The sequence below is a fragment of the Dipodomys merriami genome, unplaced genomic scaffold (assembly GCF_024711535.1).
Source record: "Dipodomys merriami isolate MVZ:Mamm:240054 unplaced genomic scaffold, mDipMer1.0.p SCAF_41, whole genome shotgun sequence".
Taxonomy (NCBI): Eukaryota; Metazoa; Chordata; class Mammalia; order Rodentia; family Heteromyidae; genus Dipodomys; species Dipodomys merriami.
The window spans coordinates 11,394,132-11,419,357 of NW_027205715.1; the positions used below are offsets into that span (position 1 = coordinate 11,394,132).

The following is a 25,226-nucleotide window of genomic DNA, read 5'->3' on the forward strand; positions in this document are numbered from 1 at the left end:
AACAGTTTTGAAGCCAGCTATCTTTTTATTTTGTGTGTGTGTGTGTGTGTGTGTGTGTTGCCTCTACCTCCTGAGAGCTAGAATTACAGGTCTGTGACATCACATCTGGCTAAAACTGTTTTTCTTAGGGAGGTAAATTTACTGTGAGTAAATGGTTCATTCTGCAAGCACCCCAGGTCCATGATACATTTTGTAGTAGGTGTTACCATATGATAAGGGAGAAGCCAGCTATCTTGAAGACAGGATGTACATCCCAGAATACCCAGCTAAGCCTAAGAGATAATGTGTTATCTCTGCCCAATGAGTCCGTGATCTCTATCATCCAGGAAACTTAATGTTGATCTCTCTGCTCACATTGAAGTCTCTCTATTCACAGACCAGCATGTGCAATGAAGATCAGCTTTATGTAAGTGACTCAGGTAAGTCTGGTCACAGCATTGGAGGCGTGAGGGTTGCTCAGTGAAAATTTGCTATTGGTTTAGGAAACAGTCCCTCTGTCATCACTGTATTCCTAAGGCCCAAGGCAGACCTGAGTGAGATGTGAGCTTTATTTGGGTCACTGGGTAGGGTTTGTCCATGGAGCCTTGTGGGTTTTACAGTAGTCATCAGTAGAGGGCAAAAGCAAAGCAGTGAAGTGGTATGGAGAACGTGTACAGTTTGGTCAGATCAAAAGAAAGGTTTGGAGGGAAAACAGTGAAGCTTTCCACCTCCATCCTGCAACACTAGCTAAGACTGGGGTTCTGGAGGGACTAGATGCCTGAGGTAGTGTAAAGGACACTTCTTAGTCTACACTGGAGGTGTGGAAGCCAGGGACCCTACAGAAATACCTTAGCTATAGAGCTTTCCTGCCTACCATGCTCGATCCAAAAATGACACAGCCATTTGTTTAGTAGTTTATAGTTTTTGGATTTATGTTTCAGACCACTCATACCACGTCCATGGCCTGCACAGTTTCCTCCAGGAGCTCTAGGTCTAATGGCCTTACTTCCTGGGTCATGACGGCAGTGGTTCCAGGAGCAAAGTGGTATCCGGCATGCCTAGGAGGGAGGAGGGAGAGGTTCAGCATACCTTGTTTTTGCAACTAACCTGTTTGTAGCCTGTGCTACTGCTCCATCATTTGTGCTTCCCCTTCTGCTCTCACCTTGTCATGGGCTTTGTGGGTGTGCTCAGTGTTCGCAGCAGTTTGGCATGGGTTGCGGTGATCACACATGCATCCACACTACCCCCAGAGCCCAGATCACCCAGGATCCCTGCAGTGATGGCTTCCACCAGCAGTTCCTGTGCAGCCTCCATCTGTGGTAATGTGTGAGTGAGGTCTGATGAGCCCTCTGTGTTACCTCAGGCTTCCCTCTGGAGAATTAAGCTGAAATCCTAGATTACTTCCCCTTTATGCACACCCAGTCTCATCTTTCCCCTTCCAGATTCCCTTACCTTGGTCTCTGCTTCCCTCTTCCAAAGCTTTGGGTTCCTTCCATCCACTGTCCCTCTTTGCAAACTTCTGAGTTACCTACATTGTGGCCCCTCTTCTAGCAGTCTGCCCACCCATCTAATCTGGTCTTGGACTCTAATCCTCTGGTTCACTGTGTTTCTGGACCTCAGCCACCTCTAAAACAAGTCACCCACTTCCACCCTTCTCCAAAGTCTAGACTTCAGACCTCATAGGACCCCACTGGGATTTTCCTCTTCCCTAAGCTTTTCCTAGCCATCAAGCTTTGGTACTTAAGGGGTCCCCACTTCTTTATCATCACTCAGTCTGTACTTGGTCACCTCCAAGTCTCCCTCTACTTCTACACATGGCTTAGGGTTCCTTTACACTCCCCCCGATTCCCGGTACGCTTCCCCTTAGAGACCAAGTAGTGGGGCGCAGAGATCGTTTACCGTCATGTTTGGCTGGAACCTGTCTTCCAGCACGGCGAGGGCCGCATCTTGTCCGGAGCCTGCAGGCGGGAGAGACCTAAGAGGTCAGCTCGGGGACAAACATGAGCAAAGCAGAGTTGGTGGGGAAGGGAGGAGCTCACCCAGGGCCGTGAAGGGCAGACGGCTGTAGGAACCGTGGGGATGCACACTGTACAGCTGCGGTCCAGTCGGGTCTACCCCGCCCACGACGAGCGACGCGCCCACATGGCCTTGATACCTGACGGTGGATTGATGGGACCGCCTCCATGTCCCGCCCCCGGAGACCCGCTCCTCCCCTTGCTTTGCCGTCCCAGTGACGTCACCCCTTCCGGTAGCCTACTTCTCTTGTCCCCGCCTCTTCCCGTTCTAGGAACATGGAAGTCCCGCCCTTTCTCCAGTCCCTCCTCCCATGGGGCCTGTCCGTCCAGCAATGGACGTCCCCCTCTCTGAGGCTTCTCGTCCCCGCACCGGAAAAGTGTCTGGCGTAGCATGCGGGTCACCGTGGCCACCCGCGGCTCTCGGCCAGTGGACAGCGCGTGCAGCTCCATGTTGGACGCCGCCATCCGCGTGGTCATCTCCGCATCCGCAGCTACTCCAGCCCCACAGCAGCTGAGGGCGAAGGGAGGGTGGGTGTGTGCGGGCGGGCTGGCGTGGGGGGCCGGGAGGTTCTTTCTGGCGAGGGGGAGCTGGGTTCTTACTAGATTTTGGGAGCGATGAAGTGGATCTTCTCGCAGCTCTTGTCCGCCACGACCGAGTCGCTAGTGGCCCGCGTATCCGCGCCCAGGATGACCCCGTCCTGCAGAGGAGGGGCCCTGCCTCAGCCCCCGCGCCTCTCCCCGCAGCTTCCCCGCTAGCTCCCCAGGAGCCCCGTTCCCCTTACTCGGAACACGAGTCCCGCAATGGTGGTGCCGGTCTTACGTGCACGCGGCACTCGGAGCCCCGGGAGGACGCGTTCCAAGGATGCATTTCTGGAAACGGAGGTTGTCCAGTTAGTTCCGCTCCAGTTGCATCTCCCCCACGTTTCCAGGCCTCCCTCATCTCCGCGGGTGAGCCTGAAACCCAAGTCTCCCAACTCACCCCTTCCTTCCACACCCCCACGGCCTCCCAGGAAAAGGCCAGAACAAAGCACCAGCAACTGGTGACTAAAACACATCTCCTCACCTCTGGCAGTTCTCGAAGGAGAAGCCCCCGTGGGGCGCCAGTACTGGCTTAAGCATCTCAGGAGGGCAGGTTTTGACCCGGGTTCTATGGATCCTTCAGAAGAGTGGAGCCAAGGGGAGCAGAAAACCCTGGCTTCTGGGGACTTCCAGGCTAGTTAATGTTTCCAGCTTTCACTTTTGCCTCCACCCTGAACATGGCCGCTTTGCGTTTCCTCTTTCACTTTCATCTCTGGCCTTAGATAGCTTTGGAGTGGGGCAATGTCCCTTGCCAGGCCCTCCATGCCGCTCCCTAGGTCCTCTTTTGAGATAGGACAAACCTCCCCATATGTAGACGTGGTTCAATTCTGACCACTTTTCACCCTGATAGATCAAAGCTCTGCCTCATCTGCCAACACCCTAAATTAGCTGTCAAACCCATGGCTAGCCTGCATTGTTACTGGCCTAGTTGATTTGTTTCTTGTCACATTCTTCCTATTTCTGCTCTTGTTGTCTTTGTCTCCTTTCAGAAATCTCAACTATTAAGGCTCAGTCTTCAGCCACAGTGACGCTAGTCCTTTCATCTTCTCCCTAAGAGGGGCACTGTGGGTCCAGTGCACTGTGCTTGCTTAGCATGTGCAGCGGCTTGGGTTTCTTATCCCTTCCTAGTGTGGAATTCTGGTCAGTTTTCCTAGTTGGAATCTCTTAGCATCTGCACACAACTCTTGGGCTCAAACCCAAGTTTCCCTTCTGAGCCCTCTGGCCTCAGTGTAGGTTCCACCTCTTCTAGGAAGCCTTTCTGACCCCAAGGCTTGGCATCTTGCTGCTTCCCAAAATTTGTTTCACAGGATTTAGCTTCATTAACTCAGGGGCTGTAAGAATAGGCCAGTATTGCCGAGCATGTGCAGTATACTTGGGATCAGTCCATAGCACACAAAAAGAACAAGGTGTTAGTGAGATGATGTGATTAATAGCTATCACTTCTAAGATTCTAAATCCTTTTCTGTGCTGGTCCTGGGGCTTGAATGCAGGGTCTGAGCACTGTCCCTAAGCTTTTAGACTCAAGGCTAGTGCACTACCACTTGAGCTACAGTAGCTGCACTTTTTTTTTGGGGGGGGGTCCTGTCGTGGGCCCGAACTCTGGGCGTGGGTGCTGTCCCCCAGCTCTTCAGCTCAAGGCTAGTGCTCTACCACTTGAGCCACAGCACCACTTCTGGCTTTTTCCCCCCCTGCTTTTGTGGTGCTGAGGAATTGAACCCAGGGCATCATGCATGCAAGGCAAACGTTCTACCACTGAGCCACCTTCCCAGCCCCACTTCTGTTTTTGTTTTTTTAGTGCTTAATCCAAGAGAAAAGTCTCTCAGATTTTCCTGCCTGGGCTGGCTTCAAACTAATCTTTAGATCTCAACCTCCTGAGTAACTTGTATTACAGGTGTAAGCCACAGACGTCCAGCAAAATAAATCATTTTTTTCTTTTAGAACTAGAGTTCGAGTCCAGGGCTTTGTACACTACCAACAAATAGCACCCCCATTTCCCAGAATCTAAACTCGTTTATATCTGTTACCCACCGAGCACTAGACAGGCCATCTCCCCTTCCCTTCTGAGACCAGGGAAAAGCAGCTCAGATCATCCCATCCTTTTGTTCTTTCAGCTCTTTGAGTCCAGCTGGCTCTAGTCCTAGTACCCAGCACAGAGCCAGACACAGGGCAAGCTCCTTGAACAGCTCAACCAGAAAAATGGGAAGTCAGCTCAGTGTATACAGTTCAGTTTCAGGCTTTAGGAGGGCCCATCTTGCCACAGGCCCCACTGAGCACTGGTTTGTGGTTGGTGATGCATGCATCTTTGCACAGGGGCCCTAGTAGTGCCTCTCTTAATCTACAGCACACAGGGCTCATGGCAGTTAAAAGTGTTTATTCAGGGAGCCTGAGTGTGACTGCGGTAAGCACCCAGAAGGATGGCATTGATGTGCTCTAGTGTCTTGTTGCTGAAGACCATGTTGAGGTGCTGTGTCCCATTCAGGGGCAGCAGGTGTACCGGCTGTGGTTGGCGGCCCTGCCAGTAGCCACAGAGCTCCATGCTGCGTGTGGCTACGGTGTCATCACCATCCTCATACAGCATAGCCACAGGGTCCGTGTAGGGAAAACCATCATCATAAATGTAGGTGCGGGGTGTGGGCAGACCCACACCATACAGACAGTAAACTTCCACACCAGGTGCTGGGAGGCCTGCCAGCAGGTCACGTGACTGAAGCCACATGTACCAGCCTTCCTCAAAGTGCAAATCAGCAAAGAAGCGTTGGAAGTCATGGCCTGTGTAGTTGAAGCTTGGTGTGGAAATGAACACGTGGTCCTCAGGCCACACCTGGTGGGCAGGAAACATCCACGGGGAAGTCGTAGTTATTCGCTGCTTCTCTCTCAGTTTGATGCTGGACATGATCGGAATGCCCTGGTTGTCACCTATGGACAGGGAGCACGGTGGGACAAGGAGCGGGCTCAGCTCACCATTTGCCCCAGTGTAAGTGGGTTGCCCAAGCTTGTTCCTAGGGACAGGGTATAGCTTGATGGTAAGGTGCTTACCTAGCATGTGCAAAACTCTTGAATTCTACTTCAAGTACTGCACATTCTTGTTCCCTCACAGAGTTGGACTCTAAGCCACAGACCAGAGCAGGACTGATATCCAAAAAAGTGCTTGTTGTGTGCTTATTTGCTCTCCCTCACTCCCTGCATGGGCCGTATGCTGCATAAAGGTTACAGGGTTGAATCTGGGGCAGGATAAAGTGAGGCTGTATCTCTGGAAACTTTGTTGTTGTTGGTGGTCGTCGTGGGGCTTGAACTCAGGGCCTAAGCACTGTCTCTGAGCTCAAGGCTTTTTTGCTCAAGGCTAGCACTCTACCACTTTGCACTATAGCACCATTTCTAGTCTACTGATTGTTAATTGGAGGTAAGAGTCTCATGGACTCTTTCTTACCCAGGCTGGCTTTGAACTGCAGTCCTCAGATCTCAGCCTTCTGAATAGTTAGGAGTATAGGTGTGAACCCCCAGTGCCTGGCCAGTGGTACAATGTTAATCAGGAGAGGGAGATTGACAACTTGTAGGGGGGAGAAGGTGCAGCATGGCTGTGCAAGGCATGTAATTATGCTGTGCTGGTGCTGGGACTCAGGAGCTATCCTTAGGGAAGGGCAGGAGCCCTGACTCACTGATCTGTCCTCAATAAAGCAGATCCCTGAGTACAGGGACCCCTGGCAGCAGCAACTAAAAGCTGGGTGGGCAACACCTGAGGCAACAAGGAACAAACCTGGGTTAGAGTCAGATTGCTGGGGTGTATAACTTCCCTTTTGTCATCATTGACATAGACTAAAAGGGACCATCTTAATAGCCCTCCAGGGTGACAGGCAAGGATGGAAATGATAGCAGGTAGGCCCCAGGGTGGTAGACAATACCTTGCATGCCATCCTGAACTAAAGTGATAGCAGCTCTGTGATCAAGCTTCCTTCTTCCCCCACCTCCCATTGGACACAAATCCTCAGAGGCCCTCTCACCTGAGGCCAAGACCAACATGGGCTTGATCGAGCCTCCCCAGGGAGCCCCAAGAGAGATGAAACCATCGATGAAGCGGTCCTTCCAGGACTGAGGCTGACGCAGCAAGAAATAGAGCAAGTGCAGGCAGCCAAGGCTGTGTCCAATGAGGAAGACGGGCTTCCCATAGGTAGCGTGCATCTCCTCCACTAGCCCCGCCAGCTTCCGGTAGTACTCCTCCTGCTGGCCTGCAGGCGGGGCAAAGGTCAAAGAAGTTGGAGTCAAGTGCCACCTGCCCTACCCCAAAACCATGACTAGCAGACACTCACCAGGCTCCAGCCGCCAGTCATAAGGGGCAGCCCGCACTGTCTCATCCCGCACATACCCATTGTTGACCAGATTCTGCACCAGTGTGTGCATGTAACCTGTAGGAAGCCAGCAGCATGAGGGTTCTGGTCATGACATCTACAGGCCAGCCCTGCTGGCCCACCTCAGCCCAGAGCCCTCGGCTGTTCTCTGTTCACGCACCTGCTAGCTTGTTTTTGTCTAAGTACTCAACCGAGTAGGTCTTGCCAAAGCCAGGGACACGGATCTGTACACCAGGGGCATTGGAAACACGTCCAGAACTGCGATTGTATACAACCCTGAGGACAGTGCGACATTCAGCCATCAGTAGCCAAGGGCTGAGGGGGGGGGGAGGGGGAGGTGGGCAAAGCACAAGGCACATACCTGGTGTTATCAATCCAGCAGTCCACCCCAAGGGGCAGAAACATATTGAGATCCAGCCAGATGGTAAAGAAGTCCTCCGTCTTGCGGTAGCACATCCAGTTCACTACATCCGGCTTGTCCAGCTTCGCTTCTAGCTGATTTCCCAGGCAGCCAGGCACTGTGGGCACTGGCTCTCATTCTGGACTCCTCGGCTTCCCCTCACCCCCAGACCAACCCCACCCCTCCAACTCCCATACCTTCAGCTCCCAGGTACTAACCATACTTCTTTCCTCCTGATCCCAGACCCTACACACCCCTGCCCCCCAGCAGCCCAAAGCAAGGGCTCCCTTCAGGCAGGGGAGTTACAGGAGCCAAGGCCACTGACCCCCTGCCCCCACAAAGCAAACATCCAGCCTGGCTTCCCATTACCGCCAAAGTCCAAGGTAAAAACACAGGTATGGGGTTGGGGGCTGGGCCTGAGAAGGGGGCAGGCATTCATGAGTCTCTCCTGCTTTCCTGCCTTGGGTTGGGCATCATGTCCTTGGTGGGGGCAGGGGGGGGGCAAGAAGTAGTAGGGGCTTGTTCCAGGGCCCAGTGTGGTTCCAACTGACTACAGCTAGAATGCCCTGACCAAAACCTCAGGCGCTCCTATCCTTCCCACCTTCCCCTCCTGTAGTAAACACAGAAAAAGTGTGGTAAAAGATGGGGTGATTTCCCTGTAGGACAAGCCTTTGGCTTCCCCCAATGGAAGTGGAATCAGAGTTAATGCAAGGGCAGAAGAGCCTGGGCAACATCTGCTATCAGGGGCTGGGGGGTCAGGCCTCCCAAGGTGTGGTCTGGTGCATCAGGGACCTGGCGGGGGCTTACCGAGAATGACAGGCGGTGTGTGGTTACTGAGTTCGGCCTTGGGCGTGGTATGCGGGGGGAAGAGCACATTGAAGAGCCAGAAGGGGGCGGCAGGGGGGAGCAGCAGCCCCAGCAGCAGCAGTATCCACTGCCATAGGGAGCCAGGCAGCCCCATTCCAACCCAATGCCTACTGCCAGATGAAGCAGTCCCAAGCTGGCCTTATCTGCTATCAGGGTGGGAGGTCCCCAGAGCCAGTGGGAGGGACAGGACAGCCAATGGGGGTGGCCAAGGATCGCCACTGCCAGGAAAGGGGCACAATCTCAGGGAGCCGGCTTTGGGCCTGGGTTCAGTTCTGTCTCTCCCCTTGGCGCCAGGGAAAACAGAGCTGGGCAGCAGGAGGCCCAGAAGTACACAATGTTTTATTGAAAAATAGTCAGGCTTCAGCTCGGACAGCTCCATTCCCCTAGGCTTAGTGGGGGTTCCTGCCCACAGTAGTCTGAGCCAGGTCTTCCTGCTGGCAGGCTAGGCTGAACTTCCTCCTGTGCTGCCCTTCCCCTCCTTCTCTCATGGTAACATCCAAACAATAAATATATAATAAATAGTGCTGGGCTAGGCTGGACCTTCCAACCCCACATCAGCCTCCCTAGTCTTTTTTTTTTTTTTTTTTTTTTTTTTTTCAGCCAGGACGAGCTTACTGGGGTTGGGGGAAGTCCCCAAACCTCCCACAGTCCACAGAACCTCAGATCCATTTCCACTGCCAGGCCCAGCCTCAGTTTCCTGGGAGAACTAGCAAAGCTGGTCCAAGGCAAGGCTGGGCAAAGCAGAACTGGCAAGTAGGTATGTGGTAGGGTGGGGGCTGTTGCCCTGGACACCTCTACTCTAGGCCACAAGACTACACTAGGCTCAAGAGTAGATGGTGATGACTTCACGGCCACCACCACGCACCAACAACACTCGCTCGAGGCCCTCGGTCAGCACTTCAAGGAACTCCATGTCTGTAGAGCATAATGTTAAGGAGGCAGCTGCCAGTCCAGGAAGGGGGTAGAGTGGGGACCTGCCCCCACTCGGGAAAAGAAACTTCTGGTATGAACTCACAGGTAACCTACTTCCTCACTGCCTGCCTCTCCACCAAAGGATACAGTTCTCATCACCCTCACTGTTCTTAGGTGGGCCAGGCATGTTCAGTAGGACCAGGCGGGCATCGTGGGAGCGGGTGACTATGACTTCGTTAAGTTTCACAGCAGTGTGCATACGCCGAACATTAGATTGATCCCTGCAGGTGATAGAGATGTTCAGAGGCCACCAGGAACCATCTAGCAAGAACAACTACGTCCTTATCCACCTGCACTGCTTGTCTGCTTCTACCCTACTCCTTGCAACATGGCTGCACTCACGGCTTCATGTGCACCAGCTCCCGGAAGTTTTCAGGTGCATGGCTGGGGTCCCAGGGTTCGGTCATGTACTTGTCCCGGGTCCATGTCATCTGGATCTTGTCAGTTGCTGCTGCAGACTCGTCCTCCTCATCTGAGTACAGACTCTCCAGCCGTAGAGCCGAGTGCCTGTCTTTGACTAGCTGGGCCTAAGGACAATCAGAAGTCACCTTGGTACCCCGGGAAGAGGGAAATTGGCTGGCCCTACATGACCATTCTGCATCCCTGGAAAATGGGCTCTGGTTCAGTTGGAGCTCAGGAGTCTTTCTTTTTAGTGTGATACTATTTTTGTTCATATTTTGTTTTGGAAGTGCTACTACAGTGGCCATGGAGTGGGGAGTGGCTCAATCATATCTGGCCTTCCATGCCCGCTGACCACCTCACCTGAGCATGCCACTTTTGTGCATGATCTATTGCATACTAATGTGCTCATCTAGGTAATGGTCAAGGTTAGTGAGGTAGAATGCCATGTTCTTGAGCCACCACCCCCTTCCCCCCCCCCCCCCCCCCGAGCCTCAGCTCTTTTTGCTCTAGTTATTTATATTTTTGGTTGGTCATGGGCTTGAACTCAGGGCCTGGGCAACGTCCCTGAGCTTTTCTGCTCAAGGCTAGCACTCTGAGCCACCGTGCCACTTCTAGTTTTCTGATGGTTAATTGTAGATAAGAGTCTCACAAACTTTCTTGTCTGGTCTGGCTTTGAACCTTGATCCTCAGATCTTGGCCTCCTGAGTAGCTAGAATTAGAGGTCTGAGCCACTGGCTCCCTGCCTCTATAGTTATTTTTTGAATAAGGTCTTGTGTTTATGTCTGGACCTGTCTCAGAATGTGATGCTCCTACTTATGACATCTTGCATAGCTGAGATCACAGGTTCATGCCACCACCCTGAGCTTGTTTGCTGAGATGAGATCTTAACTTTTGCACGGGCTGGCTTCAAACAATAATTCTCCCAACTCTGCCTCCTGAGTAGCTGTGATTACAGGTGTGAGCCACCACATCTAGCCTTGAAGTGAATCATATTGATACCACCCCCCCCACTTCACAGTATCTCCAAAACCCTGACCCTGCCACCCACCCCCAGCTTGAACCAAGATGCCCACTAACTTCTCGCTCCCGCTCATTCTTGGTCAGCCTCATCTGCCGCAGCATCTGAGACCGCTGTTCCATCATCAGTGTGCGCTCATAGGTATATGCAGAGATGTCGCTGTTATGCTGGGGAGAGAGGAAGCTGTGAGGACTGGGATGCAAGGTGCCCAGAATCCTCAGGGCCAGGCTGGAACTAGCAGCTCACCATTTCCACCACCTCTACTTCTGCCTCCAGGCGGAGGTGGTACAAGAAGATGGCAAGATCCTTCTTCATCTGGATGCTGTTGTCATCCATCTGGGCCACTGTAAAGATGCGCATTCGGCACTTCCTCCAAACCTGTGGCCAGGGAGTAGGGGTGCTCCCGTTACATCCGGCCCTATGAGAGCCCAGCCATTCCCACTCCCGCCCACTGTCTGGCCCACCTTATGCTGGCGCAACAGGAAGGGCAAAAGCATGAGCATGCCACCATCATGCACGATCCACCACACATCAATGTGGCCCTCCAGGTAACGCTCATGGTTGCTGGGGTAGAAAGCGATGTTCTTGGGGACCAGCAGGGCCAGGTGGGCGGCTGTGGTACAGCGCACAGTGTCTGGGGAAGGACGACACTGCTGACTACCAGCCTGTAGCCCTTTGGCTTCTGCCACCTCTTGACTCTACCCTGGCCCCCCTGGTCGAGCCCAACAACCAGCCCTTCACATACCAATAAAGGTCTTCCAGGCACGTGGATCCTCACTCTGTCGCCAGCCGTAGGGCCAGCCCAGTACCACAGAGTTATGCCTCATGCCACCCAGGCCGCAGGACTGGATGAGATGAGCCAGCCCTTCACGTACTTTGCTGGCCACCACTACCTGGCAGAAGCCTTTCACCTTCTCAATCTCCATCATGTTCTTGATTGTCTGGAGAACACAATGGTGTCAGAAAGTGAGATCATCAGCTTTTCCTCGGTTGGACTCCCTCCCAAGGTTCTAGGACACACATGACTACTTGGGAGGAGAGGGCCTACAGCAAGCTTGTTTACCCAGAAGCCATGATGGGACAGCTATACCCACTTGCTCCAGCTCCAAGGTAGCAGCTGTGTTGTCCACCTGGCTGGCCAGCCTGGACAGGACTAGTTCCCTTCCCCACATCCCAGCTGTAGCCCAGACCCCATTGGCCCAGTTCAGCTCCTTCTACCCCCGCAGCAAGCACCTGCTCAGCAGCTTGGGCCTCGCCATAGCTCTCCAAGAAGCTGCCCTGGATGACGGAGCCAACGATTGTCAGGCCCTTGCCAGCCTTAAGCTGGGAAGCAAAGGTGAGGAGCCGTGGGTACTTCACATGAAGGTCCTCGTCTAACTTCAACAGCACCAGCAGCTGAGGCCTATAGTGGCCAGATGAGGATTCAGCCCGAGACCGGGGCCACACCTTTCCAAGGAGCTTCTTCATCTTCCCTTCCCAAAATACTGCCTTCCCCCTGTCCCCTCCCCCCCCCCCCCCCAGTACACACCAGGCTTGAGTAACATAGATCTAAGGAACCAATAAGCAAGAGGGCACTCCAGATAACACCAGAAGGGGCCCTCCCACCTTCATAGTGCTAAGAACCTTAGATGTCCCCTGCCAATCTAGGCATGAACTTACCGCCAGTTCTTGGTGTGAGGTGGCCCCTCTTCCAGCCGTAACAGTGCATAGCGGGCAGCACTCAGGGACAAGCCTCGGATCCCATCACCCCACTCCTTCTCAGCCCTATAGATGCCACACATTAATGAGGCCTTGGTCCTACCAAAAATCTCTCTCTCTGTCGGAATGCTGGAGATTAAACTAATAGTCTCATGCATGCTAATCAAGTGAGCCACCCCCCAGCTCAATTCAGGATTTCTGCCTCTATAAATATGGAATGAGGGGAGCTAGGCCCTCTTAGCGCCCCAAGTCACCCCAAGGTGGATAACAAACACAATCCAGCTCCTCCCACAATCCAACGGTCATAACTCCATTTACTCAATCAGACACCACAGCACCCAAGGTGGACAGCAAATGCCATTCAACTCCTCCCACAATCCAACATTCACACCACCCCACTTACTCAATCAGCCACCATGAATGTTGTACGGGCTGCTGACAGAAGCAACAGCCCTTCACTCACCCTTGGTACTCGATGTACTTATAGATCATGCCTGCAATAAGCATAGCAACCAGAGCATAGTACCAGGAAGAGACAAACATAAGGGCCAGGCAGAGGCTCATGCCCAGGAAAGACAGCGTCCTGAGACAGAGGCAAAGGAGAGAAGAATGAGCAAAACCAGCAGGGCCCCAGGTCACAGCCCATCCCATGCCCCAAGTCACAAGCTGGGTTTGAGAAACAGGTCAAGTCCCTGACCCTCCAATGTCCATCTCCAGTGTTTCACTAAGAGCAGCTACTACTCCAACTCAAATCTCAATCCACAACACGGCTCCTGGACTCCTCAATACTCCCCCAAGTTAAAGGCCTTGGCTCTGGGGTCCATCTGGAACTCACCAGTGATAGTATTTGAATCGGGGTCGCCAATTGGGGGTCCTCAGGAGCGTCTGGACAGCACAGGCCAGGTTCACAAACAGATAACACATCAGAAAGAACCTGAAGCACAGGGAGCTGGTTGGTGCAGAACAGCCTCCTTGGTAGATCTAACAGCCTGATTTCTGGCTAGCCTGGACCAGAAACGGCCATCATTTTGGCTCTATTCTCTGTGGGCTTAGTCAGTCTTCCCAACTCCATAGTACCTATTCCCAGGGTGTGATGCAGATGTGAATATTGCCAAAGTCTCTTCAGAGCCAGGTTACAGAGGATGAGCTAAGATTCACTGTCAGGGGAGAGAGGGGGTTGCAGGCCAGGGAATAGCAAGCAAACTAGAACAGGATGGTGATGAATGGCAGGGGCGCTCAGTGTGTGCAGAGTGAGACAATCATTCAGGTCTCTAGTCAGGGCAACCAGAGGAATAAGAATCAATCATGCAAGCCAGGCACCGGTGGCTCACGCCTGTAATCCTAGCTACTCAGGAGGCTGAGATCCGAGGATCACGGTTCAAAGCCAGCCCAGGCAGGAAAGTCTGTGAGACTCTTATCTCCAATAAACCACCAGAAAACCAGAAGTGGCGCTGTGGCTCAAGTGGCAGAGCACTCGCCTTGAAATGAAGAGCTCAAACAGCTCCCAGGCCAAGAGTTTAAGCCCCATGACCGACCAAAAAAAAAAAAAAAAGCCATCATGTGGGAGAGAGGAAGAGGTCAGGAGAAAAGAACCATGAGGATTCACTGAGTTGGACACTTCTGAAACACTGCGTTGGGTATGGGAGTAAGGACATAGACAAGGCGGGCTGTGTGAACCCTCCCAGGGAGAAGGCTAAGGTAGAGGAAGCACCAATCTCTGCCCTCAGTCAACAGAGCAGAAGGGCAGACAAGAAGGCAGGACTCTGGGACAGGAGTGCCAGGGGCAAGGAGTCCCATAAGGTCCCTGATGACAGAGACTGTCAGAAGGCCACATGAGGGGGTTGAAAGCATGGCTCAGTTGGTAGAGCTCCAGTCAATGAGCAGAAGTGTCAGGTACTAAGTTCGAGTCCTGGTCTTGGACCCCCCCCCAAAAAAAAAAAATGAAAAAGCCACATGCTTGATTAAAGGCTCTACTATGTCTCTGACTTGGCCAATAGAGGTCACCACTCAAGATGAAGTTTGAAGTGTGTACTTCTGTTAAGGGTGGGGTGTGCTAGAGTGACAAGAGAACCCAGAGGTTGTAGGGTGGGGCGAAAGCTGCTAGGTAAGGGAGAGAGGCCCGTTGGGCCTGTAAGCTGAGTGGGCAGTGAAGGGCAGGCTCTTTATAACTAAACAAACAAGGAACAGAAAGCATGAGGACCCTAACATGAGCCGAGGTGAATACAGCAACCCAACAAACTGTCCCCAACTGTCCCAGAACCCCCCTAGGACACTGCTCTCAATGCACCAGCACACTCACCTGCCCAGCTTCTAGACCAGGCACAAGCAAACTTGAAAGTGATTGGGTTAGAGGCTGCTTCATGAAGGCTCTAGGGCCTAGGTCTGTCCCTGTCTGGGGTGGGGGTGGGTAGGGAGTTTCCCACAGTGCTGAGTGTAAGTCGCTTTGGTCTCTGAAGCTTTGGAATAGGTGCCGGGCTGGCTTCTAATGCAGGGAAGGTTGGGTCTTGCCAGTTCAGTCCACATGGGCTGCCTACCACATAACCCAACCTGTCTCCCAGCTCCCACCCTCAACACCACACAAGCTGTGAGGCCCTAGGGTTCAGGGAGCTCTTCCCAAGACCATCCCCCTGCCCTGCCCTCAGCTTACATGGATAGAATGGGGGCCACCATGTCGAGTGAGGCGATGAGGATGCCCAGCTCTGCGATGAGTGCTGTCAGTAGAAGTGCCCACGTCGGCTCACCATTTGCCTTCCCGTGGCCAAACACCTGCAGACACCAGGGAAGAAGCTGCTCCTACCACTCTGCTCCCATCGCGGGAGCTCAAGCCCCTGCCTGGCCTCCCTCATCCCTAGGCTCCTTGGCTGAGCTGCACGACTCCCCTATATGTACTGCTGTTGGGAATGACAGGTTTCCCTGACTCCCACTTCTCTAGGCATCCTAACTTGGATGAGACTCAGATGAGAACTCAGGTTCCAAGCTAACCACAAGCAGGGCCAGGGAAGTTCTCAGAAGCTCCTTATAGATAGACAGCGGCCAGATGCTGGGGCTTCTGTGGGCAGGCTATGATGTTCCTGATTCCCTGTCTCTCTAGCTAACCAGAGGCTGTACAGAAGGGCTCACCCGGAGGAAGGGGATGATGTTATCCTTGGCAATGGCCTGCAGTAGGCGTGGTGCCCCAGTGAGGCTCTGGAGTCCAGCGCCACATGTTGAGAAAAAGGAGCCGACGACAATGACCCAGGGTGACGGCCAGGCCAAGGTGCCCACCACCAAATTCCTGCTGACGCCGTCGCCGTACCTGCAGGGGCCAGGCTCAGACCAGGTCCAGGCAAGGAGGCCCCCAAGCCCTGGATGAGGCCACCCAGAGTGAGGGTTGTCAGGAGGCAGGAATGAGGGCTGAGGGGATGGGGGGGGGGGACACGTGGGGGGTAGAGTTCTGGCCCTAAGTGGAGAAGGTCAGTGGCCAATCTCTATTCTGTAACTTTGCCCCACCAAGATCTTAATGTCCAACCTAGAGCTTAATGTCACCATCTTTTCAGGATTTAAAAAATCCTGGAGAAGCCTGCTCCAAGTGGAGGCAGAGACCATCAGTGGGAGCCAGTGGCCTAAGGAGATGTGTAGGACCATGTAGGGGGGCTGGGGTGAGAGCAAGCAAGAGTTGAGTCACAGTTGCAGGGAGGGACACAGCTCACTCACTTGTCCCGGAGCACCACGCCCTCGATGCAAGCACCAAAGAGAACCACGCTGCTGAAATCTACTCTGCGTCAAGGAAGCTGGCCCTTTACCACGCTGCAGCCTGCCTCATTCCCCGCAGGAACCTAGTGGCTCTCATGGCTGTCACCTCAGCCTGCAGATTTGTGAGAGTTCCGTGGTGCACATGCGTACACCCTTGCAGCATGTGTAGATTGTGCAAGGGGTGAAGTATACACGCATGCATGGATGTTGTGTGTCTGTGGCTGCTGACAAATAGCTTATATGCAGGCAGGTGCCATCTGCCCCCTACCCCCTACCCCCATGCCCCATCCGTCCCAGGCTTGGAAAAGGATACACACAAGTGAGGTGGTCACGATGGCCAGGATGGTCCCCACCGGAATGGACTTCTGGGCATCACGGAGATCCCCAGAGCGGTTGGAGCCAGCCATGATACCTTCAAAAGCAAATGAGACCCCCTCAGGGGCTCCCCAGGACTGGAGGCAGAGCTGGGCGAATGGGTGAACAGGGGCTCACCTGTTACGGAGGGGAAGAAGATGCCAACCAACACAGTGAAGGACGTGGCGATGTCAGCCACCACATAGAGAGACAGGTTCTCCTTCAGGCCAATTGTGTCTGTGGAGGGCAGCCCACGTTTCCCCACCACCTCGCCCTTCTCCAGGTAGGCACTCCACAGGTTTTCTGTAGGGGCAGCAGCATGACCACCATAGCCCTACCAACTTCCCCAGGGACAGTTAGGGCTGCCCAGCACGAGGTTGCAGACACAAGGAAGCTCTGGGGACAGCTTCAGCCCAGCAGTTAAGGTCTGCCATAGAACTGCTCTAGCTTCAGGGAGGAAGCTGTCCAGCGAGAAATCTGACAGTCAATAGTGATTGAACAGCATTAGCCAGAACCCCACTGGAGCCTGCCTCCCACACAGAAGCTCTTTATGGCCCCTGTGGGAACCACCCCAAGCAGCATCAGGGGCTGGTGGCCAGAGAAAGAGGGATTGCCAGAACTTTCTAGGGGCTGCTGCAGGCCTGGGATGCTGGCCAAACAGGCTCTGTTCACCCAAAATTCAGCCTCTAGGAGCCAGGCTGAGAAGACACTGCTGAGCCGGGAAGGCAGCCAGACTTACCCCCCCCCCCACGCCCCATTCCCAAGCTGACCACACAAGGACAGTTCTGTGCTCTGCTCTTCTAACAGCCTGTGGGTTGGAGAATGGGAGCATGGGGAGGAGGACCTACCCTGGAGCACACCAGCACCCGCTCCAGGGATGCCAGGGATCTCAGTCACGTTGTTGAGTAGGAAGTAGGGGTCACAGGAATCAGTGGTAAGGTTGGGGCTATGGCAGAAGAAGCTCCACAGCCGAGTAGCTACTGTCTCATTGTCTACGATGGTTGTCTTAGCGCAGACATCAAACTGGTCCCGAGACAGTGTCCTATTGCCCAACATGCACACCCTATAGAGAAGAAGGCATGAATATCTGCTCAGCTGGAGACCCCAGCTTCTTTTCACCCAGCACTCTTAAGGATCTAGACATCAAAGGCCACCTATGTGGAAGAGACATCAATGGAATGCCTAGACAAATGGTCAAATTACTTACGGAAACACAGGAGGGTCAAAAACAGACTTGATGCCCCCAGCATAGATGGAGAGGATGGAGATGATCACACAGGCCAGGAAAAGCGAGGCAAATTTGTTCACATACTTGACACCAACAAACACCACTAGGGTCATGAAAGTCAGGAAAATGGTCCCATACACCCTCATATTGTTCAAAGTGGCACTTGATGCATCGTGAGCACCTGATGGGTGAAAAATGGCAGCTGGTGGAGCAATGTAGGTCTGAAACAAAAGGACACATGTAGAGGGTTCAATCTTCCTATTTGGAAAATGAAGTCTATCATTTTGATTTTCTTCTGAAGTGTAACTAAAGGATGCCACTCCCCAAAGACCACAGACTATACAATTCTATTTATATGAAATATTCAGAAGAAACAAATCCAAAGATTTGTTTGGTGGTTGTAAAGGATGAGGGTAGGGAGAAGGACTATTAATGGGGTTTCTTTTGCAGTGTTGAAAATGTTCTAAAGTTGATTGTAGTGATGAATTGTACAGTTTTTCTTCTCTTTTTTGGGGGGAGGGGTGGAGTGGAGGGGGGTGGGGTGGGGACGAAAGACTGAACCCAGGCGTCATAGCTCTATTACTTGCTCTATGCCCCTTCTGCTTGTTTCATTTGTTTTGTGTGTGTTCTAGTATTGGGGCTTGCACTCAGCTATCTTTAGAGCCATATCTCCAATTCCAGCTTTTTGCCAGCTTATTATATAAGTCTCACAGATTCTTCTGCCTGAGCTGGTTTCAAATTGGCCTCCTGAGCAGCTTGGACTACAGGCATGAGCCACTGGCACCCAGAACTGGCTTTGAGACAGAGTCTTGTTGCTACCTTTACAGCTTTCAATCCTTCTGTTTCTGACCTTTGAGTAGCTAGGATTACAAGCATGTATTACTATGCGTGGCTTTGCTTTTTCTGTTTTATTTAATACTGGGGACTAAGCTCAGCTCTTCCTATTTGCTAGGCAAGTACTTCATCACTTAAGCCACAACTACTACCTTTTATTTATTTATTTTTTACGCCAGTCCTGGGGCTTGACCTTAGGGCCTGGGCGCTCAAAGCTAGCACTCTACCACTTAAGCCACAGTTCCACTTCCGGGTTTTTGGGGGGTTAATTGGAGCTAAGAGTCTCATGAACTTTCCTGTCTGGGCTGGCTTCAAACGATGCTCCTCACATCTCAGCCTCCTGAGTAGCTAGGATTACAGGCATGGGCCATTGGCACCTGGCTTAGTCTTAACAAAGTCTTGCTATGTGACCCACACTTGTTTCAAACTTATAGTCCTCGTGTTTCATCTTCCTGGGATGTATATTTTGGTTTTTTGTTTGCTGATATTGGGGCTTGAAATCAGTGCCTGGGTACTGTCCCCAAGTTCTTTTGATCCAGGCTACCACTCTACCACTTGAGCCTTAGCTCCACTTCCAGCTTTTTGTGGTTAATTGGAGATATGAATCTCATAGATTCTTCTTGCCTAGGCTGACTTCAAACCATGATCTTCAGATCTCAGCCTTTTGAGTAACTACAGTTACAGCCACGAGACACTGACACTTGGCACTGAACTGTACATTTTTAATAAGTAGTTAAATGTATGGTATAAGAATAATTTTTGCCAGGTGCTGGTGGCTCACGCCTATAATCCTACTCAGGAGGCTAAGATCTGAGGATCATGGTTCAAAGCCAAACCTGGTAGTAAATTCCATGAAACTCTTATCTCCAATTAACCACCAGAAAACTGAAAGTGACACTGTGGCTCAAAGTGGTAGAGCACTAGCCTTGAGCAAAAAGAGCTCAGGAATAGTGCTCAGGCCCTGAGTTCAATTCCAGGACCAGCACACACACATAGAAAGAATTGTATTTCAACAAATCTATTATTTAAAGTAAAGAGAAACAGAGAAGGAGAAAGAAGGGAAGGAGTAAAGGAAGGAGGAAAAGAAGGAAGAAAGAAAAAAAGGAGAAAGGATAGGAAGAAAGAAAAGAAAAAAAAGAGAAAGGAAAGAAAAGAATTCAGACACAGGCGCTGCCAATCTAAATAGCAGCAAGGTCAAAAGAGAACAGTCTGAACAAAATAATAATATTGAATTATAAACCAGTAACTCAGAGAATAAAATAAATATCCAGAGGTCCATATAATTACATGGTTGAATAAACTTGGGAGAAGGGACATTTTTCGTAACAGAAGAATTTCAAATAATGTAGGTGAAATATGAGAAATAGAAAACAAAATTTTAAAAATCAGAAGCTCTAGATCCCAGGTCCACATTGCAGGCAGAGGACCAAGAAATTGTAATGGACAACCATCTCTCTACATAGCTCCTAGGCTCTGGATCCCCAAGGGACATCTGTCACCCTTCCTGCTTGCTCCAAGTCCCCCCCACCTCCTCCTCCTCTTCTTCTTTTTCTTCTTCTTCTTTTTGTGTTGGTCCTAGGCTTGAACTCAAGGCCTAGGTGCTGTCCCTGAGCTTCTTTGGCTCAAAGATAGCGCTCTACCACTTGCTTGAGCCACTTGAACCACTTCTGGCTTTTTCTGAGTTGTTTATTGGAGATTAAGAGTCTCACAGACTTTTCTGCCCAGGCTGGCTATGAACTGCGATCCTCAGATCTCAGCCTCCTGAGTAGCTAGGATTACAGTACCTCTTCTTTCATTGACCCAGGTGGCTCGCTGGTGAATGAGAAGCCAAGTTTGAATCGGCACCCATAGAGCTCATGGAGGAGACCTGACTTCCAGCCTCCTGTGGCTGCTCGCCATAAGCTGGATCTTCAGAGCCCTGGCACAGAGCTCTGGGGGTAACAGAGCTAGCCAGAGCCCACACAACCCCAAGAATCAATCTCTGTGTCACCACCAAGATTTGTCACTCAGCTAAATGCAACAGCTGGCAGGCCTCCTGCTATAGCTGAAACCATGCCCAGGCAGTGGTAACATCAGACCAAGGGGAAGGGAGCCAGGCCCCTTCCCTGCCTAATTCAAACTAGCATCAGGGTAAAAGGAGGCAAGTCTGATACAGAGCCCTGGTGGCCCCCCTCTGTGTAACCCTTCAAACCTTACCAGAGGTTAGGAACCACAAATAGCCAGAGCCTCCTGTGTGGAGTCCAAAGAGACTGTTTGGACACAAATGAAGTGACTGCCTGACTCACCAGCAAGATCTCGATGGCTCCCAGGATGTACATGGATGCTGCAAATGTTGTTCCCAGGTAGAAGCAGAGACCCACAGCACCTCCAAATTCCGGCCCCAGTGAGCGGGAGATCATGAAATAGGAGCCCCCAGCTATAGCAAAGAGAAGGTGTACATGGATTAGGGCCTATTCTTCAACTTCTCCCTCACAACTACCCAGGACTCCCTTTCCCCTGGCACACCATGGCAGGATCAGAGCCTTCTCCAGTTTATCTTTTGGCCCCTTGTGGCCCAGCGCAAGCTGGCCAGGTTGAGTATTCACAGCTGATATTCCTGCCCTGGGGCTATGATTTTATCAGAGACTAACAAACCCTCACAACACAAGGCCCCAAAGACAAGAGAGACCTCACACTGTTGATTACACCTGCTGCTGACAAAACCTCTCTGGAGGACTGGGAATATAGCTTAGTGGTAGAGTGCTTACCTAGCAAGCATGAAGCCCTGGGTTTGATTCCTCAGTATCACATACACAGAAAAAGCTGGAAGTGGTGCTGTGGCTCAAGTGCTACAGTGCTAGCCTTGAGCAAAAAGAAGCTCAGGGACAGTGCTTAGATCCTGAGTTCAAGCCCCAGGACTGGCAAAAAAAAAGGAAAAAACACGTCGGTGCGGGGGGGGGGGGGCGGTAAAGTGCGGGGGAAAGAGAAGGATTGGGATTGGGGGGGAGGGGGGAGGCTGGGAAGGGATGTGAAGGGTAAACCAAAGGAGGAGGGTGCAATGCTTGGTAAGAAATGTACGCATTATCCTGCCCATGTAATTGTAACCCCTCTGTACAGTATGTTCACAAATAAAATTAAATTAAATTAAAAAAAAAAAAGGAAAAAACAAAAACAAAAAAAAACCTCTCTACCATTAGAACCACTAGCACCACTTCAGGTTAATTGGAGATAACAGTCTCACGTACTTTCCTGCCCAAGCTGGCTTTGAACTGTGATGGTCAGATCTCAGTCTCCTAACTAGCTAGGATTACAGAAGTGGCTCAGTAAGTGTTTTTAAAAGGGCCAACCCTAAGAAAAACCCTGCTGTGGCTCAAGTGGCAGGGCGCTAGCCTTGAGCTGAAGAGCTGAGGGACAGTGCCCAGGCCCAGAGTTCAGGCCCCACGACCGGACCCAATAAATAAATAAATAAATAAATAAATAAATAAATAAAAGGGCCAACCCTCGCCAGGGCTCTGGTGGCTCACACCTGTAATCCTAGTTACTCAGGATGCTGAGATCTGAGGATCACAGTTTGAAGCCAGCAGGGCAGGAAAGGCTATAAGACTCATATCTCTCACAAATTACTCAGAAAAAGCTGGAAGTGATGCTATGGTTCAAGTGGTAAAGCACTAGCCTTGAGCAAAAAATGCAAGCTCAGGGATAGTGTCCAAGCCCTAAGTTCAAGCCCCAGTATGGGCACTAAAAAAAAAAAGTCAAGCCTTTCCATGTTGTAACCTTCTCACATTGAGATCTTCCTAAGGGCACTGCCAGGGGGTGTGAACAGAATCAACTGGTTAAGGCTGTTCAGGACAAGAAGAACCAACAGATAGGAGAAAAATCATACAAACTGGGTTGTAACTCACCATAGAAAACACTTTTTAAAATATATCTAAGGCTGGGAATGTGGCTTAGTGGTAGAGTGCTTGCCTAGCATGCACGAAGCCCTAGGTTCAATTCCTCAGTACCACATAAACAGAAGAAGCTGGAAGTGGTGCTGTGGCTCAAGTGGTACAGTGCTAGCCTTGAGTGAAAGAAGTGGGACAGTGCCCAGGCCCTGAGTTCAAGCCTCAGGACTGGTTAACAAAAAAAAATCTAACATTTGGGAAATGTGTGTGTGTGTGTTGTATGTATGGATGCATGTGTGTGTATGTGTTTATATATATATATATATATATATATATATATATATATAAGCACATATGTTCCTGGGAAATAGAAATTATACCACAAATATACATACCTACACACATCTATATGTATATACATATACACACAGCAAGAGGTGAGTGAGCAAGAAGAGATGAGTAATTTATAAGACCATGTGACAAAAGACTAATGAAAATGAACTCAGCATAGTGACAATATAGATACCCTTTTAAGCCCCTTACTGTAAACATATATTGCCCTTTCTTGTGAAGGGCATATTGTAGGGTTGTGTGTGCACGCGTGTGCGTGCGTGCGTGCGTGTGTGTGTGTGTGTGTGTGTGTGTGTGTGTGTGTGTGTGTGTGTGCTGGTTCTGGGGTTTGAACTCAGGGCCTGAGTGTTGCCCCTCAGCTTCTTTTGCTCAAGGCTAGCGCTCTACCATTTGAGCCACAACTCCATTTCTGGCTTTTTTGGTGTTTATTGGAGATAAGAGTTTCACCGACTTTCCTGCCCAGGCTGCCTTCAAACTGTAATCCTCAAATATCAATCTTCTGAGTAGCTGGGATTATAGACATGAGCCACTGGGGCCCAGCTAGGTGGTTTGTTTTTATATAAACCAAACACAACAGCAATCTCTAATTTTGTCAATCAGGAAGGTTTAGTTGATGGCATGGTCCTAGAGTCAGTCAGGGACTGGGACCCTACTGGAGGGGGGAATAGCAGGGGGTCCCAGTAGGTCAAGGCGGGCTCTGAATTGCAATCCCTCCATCACACCCGGGGTGGCGCTCACCCACCTGGAACCACGCCGTTGGTGGCAATGGCACTCATGGAGATGGCTGTCAGCAGTGTCTGTAGAAAGGAGAGAGGACTTAGATGAGCAACTGGGCTGGGTAGGGTTTATGAGATGCCTACAGCCCATGTCCAGTCCTGGTCTACTCACACAGCAGCAGCAGATGAGCACTATGAGGAGGGCCTGCAGTACCCCCGCCGTGCCCACCATCCAGGTCAGCCGCAGGAATAGGATGACTCCAAAGATGTTCTGCAGGCAGGGCAGGTACACCCCCATGAGAGTGCCCATGCTGGGGGCCTATGTGGGCAAGAAAGGAGAGGCACTCATATCATGCCGTATCATTCACATCACTCCCCTAACACACACAGCTGTGACAAGGGTCACTACAGGTCACGGTAACCCACAGTTCACTGGAATGCCTTAAAATCATTCACAAGCAGACTTGGCTCATTTACTGTCTTCTCACCAACAGGTTGTGCAGGGCCTAAAAGATGCTCAGGAACCTGGTGAGTGGCAAGTTCACTTTGCAAATTCCTGGACATCTTCTTGAGAAAATTCCAGAGATAAGTGAGATTAGGCTATGGGTAGGTGAGGAAAGAGTAAACACAGATCCAACAGGATTTCTCAACTGTGTAAGGACAGAGGAGGGACAAAACAGGAGGCCAGGCAGAGGGCACACCTACAGAGGCAGGACTAATACAACCCAGGGCAGGAGAGCCTCAGCAAAGCCTCCTTGGTGCTTAAAAACTGGGACTAGGATAGACCCACATAGCCACAGGGAATCCTGGTGGGTCCAGGCCTGAGACAGGATCTATGTGCAGCATGAAGAACCTGGGGAAGAATGAACCTCCTCACGCTGACCAGCCCAGTGCAGCCCAGGTGAAAGAGCCCCTCCCAGAGGATCCAACCCACCAAGGAACAGCAGCAAGAGTTTCCAGTCCAACCCCCATCCGAGGCTGAGTCACCATCAGAAAAGGGCAGTGAGGGAAAGGGCAGGGCCGGAAATGCTTTCTGCATCCCCAAATAACCTCTGGCAGCCTCAGAAGGTCACTGGGCCAGAGCTGGAGTGGCTGCCAGGGAAAAGCTGCCTTCTTAGGGTTTGACAGGGTTCCGTTGGAGGCCCACCCTTCCTGCTTCAAGTCTTCTTTTCTTTCTTTCTTCTTTTATTTTTTTTTGTATTGTTTTTAGACAGGGCCTTGTCTGTAGCTGAGGCTAGCCTAGAACTCACTATGTAGCCTACAGCTCAAGATTCTCAGCCTGTCAAGTACTGGGATTACAGGCATGCACTACCACTCTTCTCTTAATTTATGCCTTCCTTGATGATACCCCTGCTCAGTCACCCTAGGTGAGGTCCACAGCTCTCTAGCTTCCTGACTCCCTGTAGACTTGACTAGGCTCCTCCTCCTCTAGTCAAAATCCACTGGGCAGGGATTCTCAGCCACCCTCTTACATTCTCACCCTACTAGGGGTCAGGTGAGCTGGATAGCTAGGCCAAGGCTAGACCCCAACATCCTCACATGTTCCCCACTGGGCCATAGGACCATGGCTTCTCACCAATTCAGGCTTCTTTCCCATCCCCCATCCCCCTTATAGTCCCTGAGAATTAAAAACAAAGTCTTTCCACTAAGGCTAGCCCTCAGCCCTGTACTAACCTTTCTTTCAGTTTTTTTGTTTGTTTGTTTTTGGACATGGGGCTTGAACTCTGGGCCTGGGTGCTGTCCCTCAGCTTTTCAGCTCAAGGCTAGTGCTACTTGAGCCACAGCACCACTCCTGGTTTTCTGGCAGTTTATTGGAGATAAGAGTCTTACAGACTTTCCTACACTGGATGATTTTGAACTGTGATCCTCAGATCT

At 51.4% G+C, this 25,226-nt stretch overlaps 3 protein-coding genes across 4 annotated transcripts in view; all 3 read right to left on the bottom strand.

The window, feature by feature from the left end:
• Positions 1–523: 523 nt before the first annotated feature.
• Positions 524–3,302, bottom strand: LOC138807023 (proteasome subunit beta type-10). Its single transcript, XM_069992585.1, has 8 exons — positions 3,058–3,302; positions 2,777–2,864; positions 2,595–2,692; positions 2,365–2,505; positions 2,019–2,134; positions 1,879–1,937; positions 1,142–1,293; positions 524–1,037 (listed from the first exon to the last, which is right to left on the bottom strand). Exons 1-8 carry the CDS (start codon positions 3,111–3,113, stop codon positions 926–928), a joined length of 822 nt encoding a protein of 273 aa, XP_069848686.1. The 5' UTR covers positions 3,114–3,302; the 3' UTR covers positions 524–925.
• A 1,261-nt stretch (positions 3,303–4,563) lies between these two features.
• LOC138807026 (phosphatidylcholine-sterol acyltransferase) lies at positions 4,564–8,413 on the bottom strand. The gene is made up of 6 exons (XM_069992589.1): positions 8,124–8,413; positions 7,278–7,434; positions 7,077–7,192; positions 6,878–6,973; positions 6,572–6,796; positions 4,564–5,489 (listed from the first exon to the last, which is right to left on the bottom strand). The coding sequence occupies exons 1-6, from the start codon at positions 8,275–8,277 to the stop codon at positions 4,948–4,950; spliced, it is 1,290 nt and encodes a 429-aa protein (XP_069848690.1). The 5' UTR covers positions 8,278–8,413; the 3' UTR covers positions 4,564–4,947.
• An 89-nt stretch (positions 8,414–8,502) lies between these two features.
• LOC138807025 (solute carrier family 12 member 4) overlaps positions 8,503–25,226 on the bottom strand; it is a 29,176-nt gene continuing 12,452 nt past the window's right edge. Inside the window, exons 4-24 of one of the 2 annotated variants that reach the window (XM_069992587.1) lie at positions 23,524–23,670; positions 23,378–23,432; positions 20,707–20,837; positions 17,567–17,808; positions 17,208–17,422; positions 16,498–16,662; positions 16,319–16,417; positions 15,967–16,024; positions 15,394–15,568; positions 14,921–15,039; positions 13,109–13,207; positions 12,737–12,856; positions 12,235–12,339; positions 11,809–11,977; positions 11,321–11,516; positions 11,040–11,209; positions 10,822–10,953; positions 10,635–10,742; positions 9,498–9,682; positions 9,243–9,376; positions 8,503–9,098 (exon numbers count right to left, since the gene is read on the bottom strand). In XM_069992587.1, the coding sequence (XP_069848688.1) occupies positions 9,007–9,098; positions 9,243–9,376; positions 9,498–9,682; positions 10,635–10,742; positions 10,822–10,953; positions 11,040–11,209; positions 11,321–11,516; positions 11,809–11,977; positions 12,235–12,339; positions 12,737–12,856; positions 13,109–13,207; positions 14,921–15,039; positions 15,394–15,568; positions 15,967–16,024; positions 16,319–16,417; positions 16,498–16,662; positions 17,208–17,422; positions 17,567–17,808; positions 20,707–20,837; positions 23,378–23,432; positions 23,524–23,670 (2,916 nt within the window). In that variant the 3' untranslated portion in view covers positions 8,503–9,006. The remainder of the gene's footprint in view (positions 9,099–9,242; positions 9,377–9,497; positions 9,683–10,634; positions 10,743–10,821; positions 10,954–11,039; positions 11,210–11,320; positions 11,517–11,808; positions 11,978–12,234; positions 12,340–12,736; positions 12,857–13,108; positions 13,208–14,920; positions 15,040–15,393; positions 15,569–15,966; positions 16,025–16,318; positions 16,418–16,497; positions 16,663–17,207; positions 17,423–17,566; positions 17,809–20,706; positions 20,838–23,377; positions 23,433–23,523; positions 23,671–25,226) is intronic. The other variant, XM_069992588.1, reaches the window with a different exon arrangement.